At 39.0% G+C, this 17,471-nt stretch overlaps 1 protein-coding gene across 4 annotated transcripts in view; it reads left to right on the top strand.

Moving 5' to 3' along the window:
- Window positions 1-17,471, top strand: part of ARFIP1 (ADP ribosylation factor interacting protein 1) — a 99,065-nt gene that overhangs the window by 55,633 nt on the left and 25,961 nt on the right. For 2 of the 4 annotated variants that reach the window (XM_050946567.1, XM_050946568.1), the window contains 2 exons: window positions 3,219-3,314; window positions 5,514-5,626. In XM_050946567.1, the coding sequence (XP_050802524.1) occupies window positions 3,219-3,314; window positions 5,514-5,626 (209 nt within the window). The remainder of the gene's footprint in view (window positions 1-3,218; window positions 3,315-5,513; window positions 5,627-17,471) is intronic. The other 2 variants (XM_050946570.1, XM_050946571.1) reach the window with 1 other exon arrangement.

Genomic DNA, 17,471 nt, shown 5'->3' on the forward strand with positions numbered 1-17,471 from the left:
CTGGTAATTTAAAAACTGCTATATTAAGAAGGGAAAATTTAGGTTATTATAATAAAAGCTCTATACATAATTAGAGCTATATAACTAAATCATTAAGTTAGAGGTATTGTTTCAGTAGTAAACATAGCTCAAATCAGTCCCACTATCAGTTACACTCCACTTCAATTTTCTAAAGAAAATAGAATTGCAGTGAAATTCTCTTTTCCCAGCTCTGTAGTGGGTTGTTCCAATGAGTCTAAATTGTTTCCTCTTTATTGTGATGTATATGTTGTAAAGGTTCTTAGACACCAAGCATAAGAATCAGTCCTAAAAATACTACAAAAATTTGGTTATATTGAAGATGGGTCCACCATTTTACTTGCTCAGCATAGAGCTGCAGGTTTCTTTAATTTTAATGGATTTATTTAAAAACTAACCTTGAGAAATGCAAAATTATTAAACAATCCAGTAATAGCACTTTCTCTTTAACCTACTGTCTGAAAATAATAAAGAATACAGGAAAAAAGGACGTAAATGAAATCTTAATAAATCACTATATACAGTTTTACTTTATCTAGAGCAAGATTGAGTTTAGAAAATCTGACTGAATTTGAGTGAGCAGCTGTGAAACTGAGTCTTTGTAGTAGTAGGTACTACTTGCTTGCTTTTATAAGTAAAACCTTAAAAATTCAAAAATGAAGGGAAAAAGTACAACTTGTTACATAATTAAAATGTTTCGGTGGCTCATGAGTGTTTGATGAAATATTCAGTACAGCTAATGAAAAGTTGCATAAATAATAAACGCTGCTTACCATTCCCTTTTCATTTCATTCTATCTGTAAGGAAGTAGTACACTAGTTTAACAGGGCAGGTACAACAGAACTAATACCAAAATAAAGTGCACAGGACATTGTTCAAGGTATGCTAATAATTCTAAAATGTCATAAATGCTTTACAATGTAGGCAACAGAATTATTAATTTTCATACGTTATAGAAACAGGGAACTTTGTGCTTTCTCTGTGTGAAACGTAGATTATTATCATGAACTGACTTGAATTTAAAAATAATACTCCAGTCTTTTTCCAAAACCAATTACTTCAGATTATTTCTGATTGTTTTTCCCAAATGAATGAGAGATGATGGAAATTAGGCTTTGAATAACCCAGTAGACAAAAAGATAAAATATGATTAATGCCAAATTTTAAGAGCTTTGATTTCTGTCCAGTAGAATGGATAAAAAAGAAATACATGGGGGGGAAAAAGCAAAATTAGTTGGGATGGGATGAGGGGAGGGATATAGCTCAGTGGCTTGAGCATTGACCTGCTAAACCCAGAGTTGTGAGTTCAGTCCTTGAGGGGGCCATTTAGGGATCTGGGACAAAAATCTGAGGATTGGTCCTTTGAGCAGGGGGTTGGACTAGATGACCTCCTGAGGTCCCTTCCAACCCTGGTATTCTATGATTGTTATTGTGAACAATGAAGCTTAAGCAAAGTTGGATACTCTTGTGCCAGAAGCCAAGAAAACTTTAAGAATGAAGAGTTGTTTTTAGCTTGCTTACATTCCATGATTAGACACTGCTCCTGTAATAGGGTCCTTGTGGGCAGACCTTTGTGCCTGCATGAATCCAGTTGCAGAACTGGGGACATTAGTACCTAAGGTATTGCTGTTCTTGTAGAACATATCATCATACTGTGACAAGATAGGGCAAGTTAAATAAATGTCTTTCAGCCTTAACTTTGTTTGTGTGTGCAGATTAATGGTGTTGCTAAAAATTTTATGCTTTGCTCTTACAGTTGAAATAATGAGGGGAGACACATTCTCCATGCTACAGGGACATATATAAGAAACATATGCTGAGTCTTGCTTCAGTTATTTAAAGAGCTCTTTTGAGATGTTACTGAATTAATAAAGTATAGCTTTTGTGGAAGCCATTAAAGCATACATAATTTCTGAGGGCACATTGACCCATTAGATTTTTATGCAGCCTTGAAAAAATGTTATGAAAATTAACGTGCTCAGGCACGAAATTGACTTGCAAATACCATTGCAATACCATAATGATCAATTTGGACGGGGAGAAGGGGTTGTTACTTTTTTTGATGGGTGACTAAAATCAGTATTTTGTCCTGGGCAAATGGGGTGATTTTTTTTCATGGTTGCCTCTATATAGTTAAATTGACTATTTTATTATATCCTTTCCTTGATGTGAAAGAGTATAAAGCCATGAGCTGTATGACTTGTTAAAATATGTATAATAGCTTTGGGAGCACAGCACTCTTACTGTTAACACAATGATGCCCATAACTCAATATTTTAAATATAATTAATGTTTTTAGTAGGCCTTTTTCTTCTAGAACCACACAGGCTAATATTTTAACAGCCTAATGGCTCAGTCCTGTTCTCAGATACTTAAGTGTTCTTACTGCATATTCTAGACATATAGCTACTGCACTTCATTAAAATCTGTTCCTGCACCTGCTTATCTGAAATTGGAATTGAATCCAGAGTCCAAGTATCAACCTTCAGGATTAGGAGTGTTGCATGATAACAGTAGAGTGACTTTTACTTAGATAAGGAAAATCAGATTTCAGCTGAAAAGCAGCCATGTTGTTCAATATGAAAGTAGTTTTATTTGTTTTCTTTGCTACCTCCTGTATCTGGCATTTTGTATTTTGGTTGATTACTTCCAGTCATACTGCCAATTTCTTTTAAAGAAAACACACAATTAAGTCAGGAGTAACTTTGAGGATTTCATATTAACAACTGCTCCTTTCTAATATACAGGGGCTACTCCAGGCACCAGTGCAGCAAGTGTGTGCCTGGGATAGCAAGCCGTGGGGGGTGGGCTGCCGGTCGCTGTGAGGGCAGCGGCCAGGCAGCTTTTGGCGGCATGCCTGCGGGAGGTCCGCCAGTCCCTCGGCTTCAGCGGCAATTCAGTTATGGGACTGGCGGACATTCTGCAGAAACGCCGCCGAATCTGTATTACAAGCGGACTTCCCGCAGGCATGCCGCCAAAAGCTGCCTGACTGCCATGCTTGGGGCTGCAAAATACATAGAGCCACCCCTGCTAATATATCACTACCAGAAATCCCAAGAATTATTCCATACACTATTCTAGTTTTGTATTGATGTTACAGGTATATCTCCAATACTAAAAGCTATCTCTGAACATAAAAGTACACATTTTCTTAGGAAAGAAGAGATGGGTTTTCATGGTTTAATGTGTCCCCTTTTCAGGTTCCGCAGCATCACCCATATCATCTGTTATATCTCCTAGCAATGCAGCAGCTAGCAGACTGGCTGGACAAGGGAGTGATTTAATTATTCCCACAGGTATTCACAACACTGACTGCTGGATACACTAGTGTTAGTGTTACACTAACACCTTTGTTACACTAACTCCTACTGTCTGTAATAATTTGACTTTTTTTTACTAGGTGGGTGTGTAATTCCTGATATTTGGTGATTCTGTCATTTCTGGGCTTCAACATTTGCAAAGTAACCTATGCTTTCCCTTCTGAACAACTTTTCCTGCTCCAAAGCATTAAGTATAATCTGTACAGATCTTTACTTTTTATCAACAATAAATAAAAACAAATGACATTTAAAAAGTACTCTAGATGTAATTGTTAGTGCTGAAGCAGTCAGCTTTTTTCTCTTTGCCAGCCAAAACAGAGACATGTTCTAATACTCCAAGTATGAGATTCATAACACCCAAATTGGGCTTTGTCCCGACTGCCTCTGTGGCTTTGGTCAAGTTACTTAACCTCTTTGTGTCTGTTTCCTCCTCTTTAAAATGGGGAGAATACTTAGCTACCTCAGAGAGGTGCTGTGAGGATTAATTACTTAGTATAAAAATTATGTTTTTAAAGTGTAAATCACATGTTGGTGCTCAGTGCAGTAAAAGAATGTCTGGAGACACATGCAGAAGCATATTGTTTTTACAAACCCTTGTTTACAAATGACCTGGGAAGGTTAATACATAGTGTTCTGTATTATACGAGATGTGGCAGGTGCAGGGATAGTCTCTCTCTTTTTTCTCTCTCCAGTTTGAATGGGCCTTCTGAATAATTGCACCTTCATATGCCGATGGGTCTTCTGCTAATAAGTCAGTTTTTCAGCCTGGAATGCTATTGTAAAGCCTAATGACTAAACTTTCTTCCTTATATAACTTGTTGTATTTCTACCTAAAGAGAGACGGGGGCCACTATCAGATATTCTTTTGTAAATTGCTTAGGTTTTTAACTCTGCCATGTGTGTAATACTTCCTTAGGAACTTGAAGAAAAACTTTTTCCATACTGACTCTGTCTTGCACTTGATGCTAGGCATTTTATTTTGCTTTTCTCTTCAGAAGTGAAGTCAGCAAGGGTCTGTATGTGCTACTGAGTACACTGACATAGCATCAGAAGCCACGTGAAGTGTGTATAACTCTGGGAATTCGACCATGTACTAGCAAACTACCTTACTCTTTGTTAATTTTTTTTTCATTTGTACATCTAAACAGCACTTGGCATAACTTGAGTGGTCAGTGCATTTGTGGCAATGGAGGGTGCTCCCAACAAAATGACTGCAACATTTTTTACAATTTTGATATTGGGAGTCAGCTTTTCAATTCAAAATCAAAATGTGCAATTTGAATAACATTCTCTACTGACTGGTACCTGCAAAAACTTGGGACTGATTATAGTGTACTGATGGTGACCCTTTATTCTGTTTCACTGCTTGCTGTGGTTTCTTTATTGCTGATTTTGAATGAGGACTCGTGAGTTCCACTATCTTGTGAATGAGGACGTAATAAAACTATGAAATACACTAACCTTTTTACATGTACATGAGAGTTATGATTCTCCTGTTAATTTTAATTAAATATGTTGAGACTAACAGCAGCTCGATCTGGAAAAATGTGAATGTCTTACTCTTATGTTAACAAATATTGTGTTGACAATTCTGTACATCTTATGTTGGCTGTACTTGGTGGCAGCAGTTTGATTTTACTTCGTATACTTCTGTAACTTACTAACAATGGCTTGTAGTGTGTAAAAGTTTTTTAGGCTGGCTAATTCTGGCAGAATGTTGGACTGTTAGAGGTTGCCTAAATGCTGTTTTTAACACAGTTTAAATAACTAAACTAATATCTGAATTACTTGTTGAGGGTAGTAAAAATTCTATACAGAAACACCCATGTAACTTTATCATACTTTCTTACTCAATTTAGTGTTAGTTTACCTAAATCATTCACTTACACAAATATTCTGGATTAACTTTAAAATCAATATAGATATACTTTCATTTATTGTAGGCACTTTTAGGCCCGATTTGCACAAAACTGCTTTTTGAAAACAGTCTTTCATGTCCATTTACCTAGCACTGTTCAAATAAAATCTAGTTCGATGCATAATTTGCTTTTCCATGCATGAGTGCTGCTTTATGACTCTTTTTGGATATGCAGATATATGCTTGATTTAAAAAAAAAAAAAAAAAAAAAAAAAAAAAAAGAAATAGACCCTAAAAATTTTCTGTGTCTTGTTCAGGTGGTGTAAGAATGCAGCAGAAAAGTGGGCCAGTTGTTCTAGCAGATGAAGTAAAGAATCCAGCAATGGAAAAATTAGAGCTTGTGAGAAAATGGAGCCTAAACACTTACAAGGTTTGCAAGTTTACACATGTAAATTTGTATTGCTGTTTCCAGATTATTGCTAATGTAAATTTAAATTTGTAAATGTATCATATTGCAGCATACGATGTGTTGATAGATGCAGCATGTTACAGATAGCTAAAAATCTGTCATTGTTATGGAGAAGCATATTCTGAATTGATGTAGATATGACTTACTTAAACTAGGCCTATTACTGATTTGTTCTTTTTCCCTCAGATTTTTTAATCTAGGTTAGAACTCCAGAATCTTCTGTTAGAACCTACATATGTGTAAAATTACATATAGATCTCTTAATTTTTTATGATGCAATGATAGCTTTTAAACCTTATTTACATGACAAAATAGGGAGTCGATTATATTTTTCCCACAAACACACTTACTTGAGCTAAAACATAAATCCTGTGTCTTTTTGCTAGTGGAACTACTAAGTTTTATATGATTTGTCATTGGGTAACATTAACTGCAATAAAAATGTGAAATATGGTTGTTTTTATCACAAATTATCTAAAAAAAATTTAATTTGAGATTACATCTGGTATCAAGGTGACTTCTTTGAGATTTTTTTGCTCTGGTTTTTTTTTTTTTATATTTCCATTGCATTTCTTGTGTTCAACTGCACCCAGTAGCCTGAATTTGATGGAACAGTACAGGAACAAGTGGATAAGTAATAACATGGTGATGATAAAGTGCATTTATTTTGCTAGTGACAATTGCAAATGGCTCCCCCATCCTCCCATTATATCAAGGGTCTGAAAAAGGATATATTGGTGCACTTGTGACAGTAAACCTACTACTGTCAAGAGCTCTAAATTTAGCCCAGTTCAGAGCAGCAGCTCCTTACTCTCCCTGAAACTTGGCTGACAGAGAGCTGGAGGGAAGGAATTTGGATTATATGTGTTTCGATCCATGTCAGGCTCTTCACCACTCCTTCAGCCTGTGGAGAGGAGAATGCTTTGCAGTGGAGAACCCCCACAAATCTAAGAACTCCTGCAAAGATACTAAGCCACCACCTTCCCATCATTTGACTACCAGGGTCTCTAGTTGAGCTGGACAGGAAACTCTCTTCCTGTCCTGCAAAACTTCTTGAGATTTCAAAGATTTCCCCATTTTGCACTGGGATGAAATGAAAATCCTTTGTCTTTCACAAAAAACCCCCCCAAAACCTGATTCTAACCATTGGACTCTCCAGTCTCTTGGGATGTGGGCGATGCAGGTTCAAATCCATGCTCTGAATCAGTCTTAACAGGGACTTGAAACTGAATGTCTGATGTCCCTGGTGAGTGTCCTTAATACCAGGCCATTGGCTATTTTGAGGTGGTTTGTGCCCTCTTGTTTCAACCAGAAATTCCACCCTGGACCTCAGAAACCTTCCTGGTGAAAGTTTTGACAAAAATGGCAAGTTTCCACAAAAAAATTTGGTTTCAGCTGATTGGCATTTTTTGATGGGAGAAACAATTTCATCAAAATTCCCTATCCGTTCTAATCACTTGTACTCTTAGATCTGTGTACTGACTTCCTCTTTAATAGAGGTGAGAACAAATGAGGACATTTTTTCGGTAGCAAATGTGATACTGCTAATTGTAACTAGTTCAAAAGATTTGTTCAGGACAGAGACCTCCATCTTTTTTTCTTGCTCAGTTCCATTGGTCCATTGGTCCTGATTTCATGTAATCTAAATTGCAAAGGTCTGTCCAACTGCTGTTTCTGCCTACCGTGTTCCCTTTGAGAGGGAACTAATATTTTGCCTCCCCTTGTGAAGAAGTTCTTAGAAGTTCTCTGTACCCTCCAGTCAGGTAGCCTGCCGACCCTTGGGATTTGAATTGGTGCTCCACAAACTTTTGTTGAAGGGCCCTCAATCTGGCTTTTTGTTCCACCTCTTACTAAAAGATTCCTTCCTGCTGGCCATTGTCTTGGCCCAAAGTTGCGAACTGACTGCTCATTCACTTAATGCAGTCTTCTACAAAGAAAAGGTGGCTGAGGCATATACAAAACCTTGGCCAAGTCTCAGTTATTCATTTGAAACATTATTTCTCTGCCAGGCTCCTTCCAAAGCCACATAGCCATCTCAGAGAGGTCAGGCTGCATGGTTAACTTACAAAAACATAGAGAACAAAGCGAAATAAAAACTCACATTCATTACTGCTCAAACTGACAGCACTAAACTTTTTGGAACATGGAGTAGGATGCTTTTTTACCTTAAGATCCTAAGGTTAAACATTTATTGCCGGAAGGTATCCAATGAGGTAGTTTGTGAATCCAGGTCATGTATGATGTCTCTGAAGTCCCTATGCTGGAACATTTTTGGGCTTTTTCCACCAAAAGGATGGGTTAATTCAGGGCATACTTACGAAACATGCCCTCATTTGAAATCTATCTGGCATCTATACGGTGGTTGGTGGTTACATTTATGAACACCTGTACCTCTATTCTGAACCAGGAACAGATTATTAATTTGGGAGGACAGTGCTTTGTTGTGTGTGACTAGTGCGTTTCCTTGGTCATTGCTGGCAGGGAGGTCATTGCTGGCTAATTTCCTGCACTGAGTTCTGTTGGGGCACATATGTAAAGGAGAAAAGGTCACTTACCTTGTGTAACTGCTGATCTGTGAATGTATGGAATCTACATAGCCATACCAAAATCTGCTGTCCCTAGTTGGATGCCCAAATCACTTCTGGTGATGGAGAAATTGATGACAGTTATTGATGGGGCCAGGGGTTATTTATACCCTTGGCCCAAGGCAGGCGTGCTTTCAACTAACTCTGCACAGAATTGTTCTATGGCTGTCTGCCAAGGTATGTAATTCCTACGAGATGGCTCTGAACACATTTGTAAAACAGGAGTTATATCATCTAATAATCCGCTTTCATGTCAAATGAATTAGCAATCCCTTACTGTTACACACCTTGATGGAATTTATATCCTCTAACAGAGATCTAATAGATTTCAGGCTCTGACTTCTTATTTCTCCAGGCTACTGTACCTAGTTACCATTTAGAAATTATTCTTGCTTTGAAATGAGTTATTGGCTAATCTGAATATAAATTCTTAAATCAGCCTACTACAGTTCATGAGCCTTTCTCCCACTTTCCATCAGGATTCAGCCTGAAATTGTGTAGCCTGTAGGCCATCTCTATTTAATGATACTTCCTTCAGAATTTTTCCATTTACCACTGTTGGGCTCTTCTGTCTTCATCACTTGGGACTTCAGTATCCATGTTGATTATTCTTATTACCACTTTGCCTTTAGCTTCCTTTCTGTTCCCAGGCATTCTTGATGGTATCTGCCAATTCTCTCGACTACTGTAAGAGTCATATCCTGAACACTGCAACTCCTTTCATTCATTCTGATATTGGGAGATTCGCCACCTGGCCAAAGCTCCACTTGGTTGTGGGACAGGGGAGGAGCGGCTCGAAATTATTCCAGTAGAAGATTGGGTTTAGCAGAGCTGATACTCACCCAAGCAATGGAAAGTGGATTTACCGAGGGCTAGATTCTCTTGTCCATTACCTGGAAGACCCTGTATTGGTAATAGAAACTAAAGTAAACTCTAACAAGGACTAAAGTAACCAGTTCAGGCTGTGTCCTTAAACTTGTTTTTGCTGGCCAGCCTTGGACTTGTGAGAAGTCTGAAATTGGCTAGATCAGACCTGGAAAACACATTCTAGAAACAAGAGGGGCAGTTTTGATTGAATCTTGACATGAGTGGAGAGTAGGTGGAGTATTAGTGATTGTGGTGATGTGGTTCTGTTTGTGCATGTGAGAAGATATGGGGAGGAAGCATGCAGGAATCTGAAGAGCTGGGGCTGAGGGAGGCCTTAAAGAAGGGAGTTGCACATGTGAGGAGAGTGAGAAGATGAATTCAGTTGCAGCAAAGATTGAATTGATACAGTGGTGTTTACAGGCACAGTGGCATAGGTGATGAAAGGAAGATTTGCAGACACAGGAGATGTGGAGGAAAAGGAGAATATAGCTTTGAGAAGAGTATCAAGATTAAATAGTCAAGGTAAATAGGAGGGGAAGGGTGTTGATGATGACATAATGATACAGGAGATGGACTTGAGCTTAATTTCAAATCTGAGAAACCATTTGGGAGTCAACTAGTCTGTAATGGGAACAGTATTGTCCACACCTGCAAGAGGATATTGCAGGCAAACTGGTTTATTTCTTAAACTCATTATCCAGGTAGCAGGCTGGCAATCTGCATCAGTTCAGTGGAACAGTTTTCTTTGATGTCAGCAGGAAGCATTGACTTTGGAAAAGGCCAGTTCTAGCCTTGAAATTAATATGATAAAGGGACAAAGTCACAGCAGCATCCTCCTCTATATCAATAGAACTTCATGCAAGTGTGAATGTACTGCACAAATTTCATTTTTGGGTAACTATATTCTGCTTTACCCATATGCCTTTAACTTTTTCTTATGGAAAGTGTTTAATTTTTTATTTAAACAAAGCTTTAAAACTAGCAATTTTAAAATCACCTTTTATTTAAGTCCATTCCATCCTTCCTTCTACCTTTCTATCCCTGAAGGAAAAAAAATTCTCAGTTCTTTCTTAGGTCTGGTTTATATGCATTTTTGTACTGATATCATTATTTTGGTTAGGACTGAGATTTTAACTGTAGAGGTATATCAGGCCAGGTGTATAAAAATCAATGATTTTTAAAATCAGATTTTTTTAAATTAAATATTTATAAAAAAATAAACGTTTAAAATTAAAATTTGAAATTGACAACTTATGCTAAGGCCTACACACTGCAAATTGTGTAAAAAGCTATATTTAGATGCAATTCAACATGTTTTAATGAGAAGCAGCTTTTCTTTGTGAAAAAAACTAAAGAAGTACAAATGCAAAACATGATTAAAGTTGATTATTTAAATAAGCGTTTCCTGCTTGCTGATTTAAATCAATATTAAAGCTGGTGATTTAAATCACTTCAATTTGTCAGTCTATCCTGATATCAGTACCATTCTTAGTGTGGATGTATAAAAGTATGTCTTGTATAAAAGTACTTATTCCCCTTCCTGTATGGGTGTAGACAAGACCGTAGGGAGGATCTATGGATAAGAGGTCAAGAGAAGATTTACTCCTTGCCATCAGTCAGTGCCTTCAACTCTGTCTTTTGAGCAGATTGATCAAGAACGAAGAATTCCCCAACATGTTAGGCTATGTCTATACGTACAGTGCTGCACCTGTACCAATATAGGTGCACAGCTGCAGCTTGTCTGGTGAAGACGCTCTATGCCAACGGGAGAGAACTTCTGCCATCGACATAAGCATTATGCGAGTGAGCACTTATGTCGGCATAACTTATGTCACTCAGGGGGGTGGTTTTTTCAAACCCCTGGGCGACATAAGTTATGCCGACTTAGGCTGTAGTGTAGATATAGCATTAGTTATCACAATGTCATCTTTACATGGGAGACTTGTATCAAGTCCAAATGCTGGTACCCAGAGAAACAGTGGCACAAACAGGGAGGAGGCAATTTACATAGTCAGCTTTTTCATATCAGGGTATCGTTTTACAAACTGATAGCGCTCTGGTAGTACAGTAGAGCATAATTTTGCATGTGTAGACAATTTCAAAACAGGTTATTATGTTAGTCTTGCCCTGGTTTCAGAAGATATAACGTGTGATTCTGCCAGTGTGGATTTGATTTAAATCACTAGTCAGGAAGACTCAATTCAATCATGGATTTCTACATAAAAATGCATTCTTGTTGGTTGTAATAACCTTAATACATATTCTTCACAACTCGGAGATAGATGTAGGTTTCATTTTTAGAAGGTACACACTATACATTTTTAAGTGATTTTATTTTGGAAACTTTTCAGATTAGTTTTACAGCTATATCAGAAAATGAATGATTGTTTGGTTATTTCATTTATCAAAGGTAATTGAAGCAGATAGTTATGAAGTCATTGGGAGGTGAAGTATCTCCAATTCAACTGGTTAATCATTAACATTTGAAGGATTTTCTTGCCATGCTGTATTAGGAGGAGAACATCACCAGACAGACATTTAAATTGTTTTATTTAAGTAAAACAACAACGTTATATATTCTGGATTTTTTTCTTCAACAGCAAACATATTATTATAACAAAACAAGCATATTAATTTTTGAATTTAGTTAAACATTCATGTTTCTTAAATTCAGGTTTGTTTTTGTTAAAATTGTTTTTAATTAAAATGGCTTAATGAAATATTTAAAAAAATTAAATTGACTGTCATCCAAGTCAACATGAGAAACTTAAAATATTGGTTTCTGCTGCTAACTCAGTCATCTTCACCTTCATTTTCCTGTTTATTCATAATCTGGGAAAGAAAAACAAGCTTTCCTGCTTTTTCAGGACCAAAAGATTTCTCAATTTGGAATGAATTAGTCCAAAGGAATAAAGTATTCTTTCTAACCAGCAGAAGAAGCTACTGCTGTTAAAAGTGAGATAAGCACTTGGATTCAGAGACTGAAGTGATAAAGTGATTTAATCCAGTTCACTGGTGTGACTTTCTTTCAGACATCATCAGCAAACATGTATTTCTTGAATGGTTCACCCTTAGCTCTGAACTTTATTATAGTTGACATATGCAGGGATGATTGCATGATGTCCATATCATAGCCAACTCCTCTTCTTCAGCAGTTAAGGTTTGACCCTGGTACTGAGTATTGAGAATATTGTCAAGAAAATGAGCTGGAGATAGTGATTTGTTCCATTTGTTGTTGTTTTTTTAATGCTTGTAATTTAAGTCTGTCATTGCATATTTCTCTTTTTAAGATCTCACTCAGTTCCTTCCAAATTTCAACAGCGTCAGCAATAAAACAGCTATTTCCCTGCATTTTGTTCCAGGCTACAGAAATAGGCTTCAGGGTACTCAGCGCGTGTTCAACATTTCTCTTAAGCCCAGTGTTGAGAAGTTTGGCTGTGACAGTGCCATCTATTTTTTCATGATTTTGTTCACAAACTGTCATCAGATTAGGCCAGTTCTTGATATAGTGCTCAAAACAGTCCACTATGGAGTTCCATCATATGTTTTGTGGGAGAGTTAGCTTGGTTTCTCCCACTTTTTTCAAAGCAGCTGCTGCAAAATGGTTGTTATGGAAGTATTTTGCAATTTCAACATTAGCCTTTATTTCTAGAGTGCTCTGAAGTCTCTGGCTAGGAGGTACACCAAATGAGCACTGCAACTGTATGTTGTTAGCTTGGGACGCTCTTCTAAACAAACTGGGCAATTTTTTCATCAATTACCTCTTTGAAATCTGCTGGTTCTTATCGCAAACTTATCTATGGTTGTTTCTAGGTGAAGTATTTTTTTTATTTTTATTTTTATTTTTTTTTGCTACAGGTGATATACTGTGGCTATGTGACATACATGATGTGACTGAAACAGTATCATTGACAGATAACTGAAACCATAGAAAATGATGATGATCTTGAAGGTGGATAGTTTTCAGAATCTTGTATGTTGAGGATGGATTCTCCTAAACAAAACAAGTCAATGCAGTTATTTAATTATCATCACCATACTGCTCATTTAGTATTACTCATTGCATTCCCTGACACTCAGTACTACTTTAAAGGTGAAATTGTAAAAGGAAGATCTGCGTATTTCAGCTATTTATTTTTTATCACAACTGCATCTAAAATGGTAGTACCATAGAGTAACAACTATATTTTTTGCTCCAACATGAGAATTCAAGAATAGTCCAGAAGGAAGACAGGTAGTCCTTAAGAAAAATAGTATGAAATAAAAAAGTTGACCAACCTGAAGATCCTGCATGATCAGACATGTTCCTTTCATCATCTTCAACAGCTTCCTCCTGAGAAGGAACACTTCTCATGATGATGTTTCATTCAGGCAACCAGGCTTTGCATTTCTGTATTGCACTGTTTGCATTTTTCATGGATGCTTGTCTTACCCACAGGTAGAGGAACTTCATTAAAATACTTATTCTCAGTTTTAGTTTTTTCTCACTAATTTTTTTCCATGTCTTGCATCATAGATTGCCCAGCCAAAGCCACCTACTTTATGCAGGGCACCTGACCTCACTTAATATAGGTATTTTGATTTCTTGTCTCCATCTGCTGGTGGGATGATACAATAGCCACCACATGTCTGGACTAACCCACTGAAAAGAAAAAAATCAAATGAGAAGATAATCATTTCCCCTCTCTACAGGTTCTCTGTTTAACTTCCTCTTTGTATAGTTTATCCTTTGGGGGCAACTCAGTTTAGCTGATTGCTGTTGTAAGCTTTGAACACCACTTCTATGGAATCCTCACTTTTTTTTTTTTATTCCTTTTCTCACCCATTTGTGAATGTTGATTCTTAAGTTTGTTTTTTTCCCTATGCTATGTTTCTGAAGCTGAATGCTTCAAGATCGTCTTTGATTTTAAAATAAAAACCATTTTGTCATGTCTGACATGTCTCCTTACCTCTTGCGCCCAAACATTTTGTCATCCCTTGCTCAGATTTCCTCTTACATGTCCCTTCTTTGTAAGTTTGCATATCACTATCTCTGGAAAATAGCCAGAACTTATCCTTACCCATACTGTGCTTCTAATGCAACACTTACTCATACTCTAATCACATTCTGTCTAATCTGCTGCAATTCCTTTTATGGACTTTTTATAGTAACTCCATACTCCTCAATGTGCACTGTTTCTCTTGTGCTCGCTCAGAAATGGTACTGTATTGCCTTCATTCTCTTACCTTAATAGCTCTGATTCCAACTGAAAGTCATGTGCCCAGTTGGTCATTTTTAAAATAACATTCTGTGAACTGACTCCACTTTTTCCCCATTGGTCTCGTCTTTTGTACTTGCCAGATCTCCCACCATCTAGTTTTCGATTCTTGGGTGTCATTCACATTGTCAATTCAATTTAAAAATGTTTTATTGGCACAACAAAGCTATTCCAAAATATACAGGAAAGGCGACTCCTGAGTGTATCTGTCTTTGAGAGAGAGTCTGTGAGGTTGGGGGCCACTAGCACTAGCCAGGCAACTAAAACACTGAACTTGAAGTGCAGAATAGATCAAACCATTTTTCCAAACCTTACTATAGCCCTGCAAAGTCCAATACTGTAACATGTTTTGGAAACGGTTTGGTTTCATTTACACTGTTAGACTAAAATGTTATAATCAGGTCCCACCTTCCCAACACTGTAGTTGTGACCTTGATCATCTCAGTTCCATCAGGACTCTCTTCACGCAAGGTCATTCTTCCACTTGCACAACTCCATTCCATCTCGATCTCTTTCCGCTTCTCTTTTGGGCCACAGATTCGCTTTCTCTTTAAAGCTTGCTAAAAATAGCTTAGCACAGGAGTAAACCATTGGTTTACACCTAAGGCCTGGTCTACACTACGAGTTTAGGTCGAAATTAGCAGCACTAAATCAATTAACCCTGCAGCCATCCACACAACAAACCCATTTACTGTGACATAAAGGGCTCTTGAAATCGATTTCTGTACTCCTCTCCAACAAGGGGAGTAGCGCTGAAATCGACATTGCCGGTTCGGGACGCAATTCGACGATATTGGCCTCCCGGAGCTATCCCGCCAGGGGCGGCTCTAGGCATTTTGCCACCCAAGCATGGCAGGCAGGCAGGCTGTCTTCAGCGGCTTGCCTGCGGGAGGTCCCCAGTCCCGTGAATTTGGTGGCAGCCTGCGGGAGGTCCGCTGAAGCCGTGGGACCAACAGACCCTCTGCAGGCATGCTGCCGAAGGCAATCTGCCTGCCATCCTTGCAGTGACTGGCAGAGCGCCTCCAGTGGCTTGCCGCCCCAGGCACACACTTGGCGTGCTGGTCCCTGGAGCCACCCCCATATTCCACAATGCACCATTGTGACCGCTCTGGACAGCAATCTGAACTTGGATGCACTGGCCAGGTAGACAGGAAAATCCCCGGGTACTTTCAAATTTCATTTCCTGTTTGGCTAGCGTGGTGAGCTCATCAGCACAGGTAACCATGCAGTCCAAGAATTGAAAAAGAGCTCCAGCAGGGACCGTATGGGAGATTGCTGTATGGGGAGAGGGTTCCGTGCTACCAGAACTGTGTTCCAAAAGACGGCATTCCAAAACATTTGAAAGTCTCCAAGGGCATGATGGAGAGAGGCCACAATAGAGACTCACTACACTGCCGCATGAAAGTTAAGGAGCTCAGACAAGCGTACCAGAAAACCAAAGAAGCAAACGGACGGTCCGGTGCAAAGCCGCAGACATGCCGCTTCTATGCTGAGCTTCATGCATTCTAGGGAGCGTCGCCACCACTACCCCACCTCTGACCATGGATTCTGAGGAGAGGATACTCTCAGCCATGCCTGAGGATTTTGTGGATGAGAAAGATGGTGATAAGGAGGACGATGAGCTTGCGTAGAGCACACAGCACACTGTTCTCTCCAACAGCCAGGATCTTTTCTCAACGTGACTGAAGTAGCCTTCCAACCCTCCCAAGGTGGTATCTCAGACCATGAAGCCATAGAAGGGACCTCTGGTGAGTGTACCTTTGTAAATATAAAATATGGTTTAAAAGCAAAAGTTTTTTTTAATTATTAATTTGCCCTGAGGACTTGAAATGCGTTCACGGCCAGTACAGCTACTGGAAAAGTCTGTAAATGTGTCTGGTGATGGAGTGGAAATCCTTCAGGGACACCTTTAGAAGCTGTCCTGGATGTCCTGGATGTACTCCCAAAACCTTTGCAGAAGGTCCATGATAGGACACTTTACCACACCATGCTAGTAGCAAGTAATCTGGTATCATTGCATGACAAAGCATGGCAGCATATGGTCCTGGTGTTTGCTGGCATTCAAGCAACATCCATTCTTTATCTTTCTGTGTTATCCTCAGGAGAGTGATATAATTCATGGTCACCTGGTTGAAATAGGGGAATTTTATTAAGGGGACAGAGGTGGCCATTCCTATGGGGCTGTTTGCCTGTGGCTGAAAAGAAATCCTTCCCTGCAGTTAGCCAAGCGGTGGGGGGCAGCGGAGGCATTGGCACTGAGTTGTTTGCATTTGTCTAGCAGGCTAGCATTTCCTGATACCAGCCACGTGGTGGGGGGAGAGGTAGAGTGATCATCCCAGAGAATTGGATGGGAGGGGGTTAGTTTGATTTCTGCTGCTGCATGTTAACATGAAACCCACAGCACTCAACAGGCTTTTCTTGGTATGGGAAAGGAGGGCACTGCTATTATAAAGGTTGCAGAAGCCGAAAGACAATGGCTTACCATGGCCACATGCGAGCTGAATTCTGTTGCCAGACCCTGCATCTGCGGCTTTGGTGTTAGAGATCACAGGCACTCAATAGCAAGATGCAGAATGCGACCTTGTACCAAAATCACATGTGCTATGTAATGTGAATAGTGTTGTTCACAGTGAAAGAGTACACTTATTGTTCTGTAAAATGTATCTTTTTAAATACTTCTCTCCCTTTTTTCCCTCCTGCAGCTGCAAATTTTTCAAGCCTTCCTCCTCCGTCCCGAAAGCTATCTCAGATAAAGCGACAAAAAAAATGCACGCGAGATGAAATGTTCTCGGAGATCATGCAGTCGACCCGCAATGAAAGAGCTCATTTGAATGAGTGAAAGGACACAGTATCACAGTACAGGAAAGTGGCCAATGGACGTGAGGACAGGAGGGATGAACGTGGGGACAGGAGGGATGCTTGAAATGAGAGGTGGCGGCAGGAAGATCAGAGGAGGCAGGATGTAACGCTGCAGCTACTGCAGGATCAAATGGACATGCTCCGGCATCTGGTGGAGCTTCAGGACCGGCAGCAGGATCAGAGTGCCGCTGCAGCCCCTGTATAACCACCCTCCCCATGTTCCATAGCCTCCTCACC

This window comes from Gopherus flavomarginatus, chromosome 3 (genome assembly GCF_025201925.1).
Source record: "Gopherus flavomarginatus isolate rGopFla2 chromosome 3, rGopFla2.mat.asm, whole genome shotgun sequence".
NCBI classification, from domain to species: Eukaryota; Metazoa; Chordata; order Testudines; family Testudinidae; genus Gopherus; species Gopherus flavomarginatus.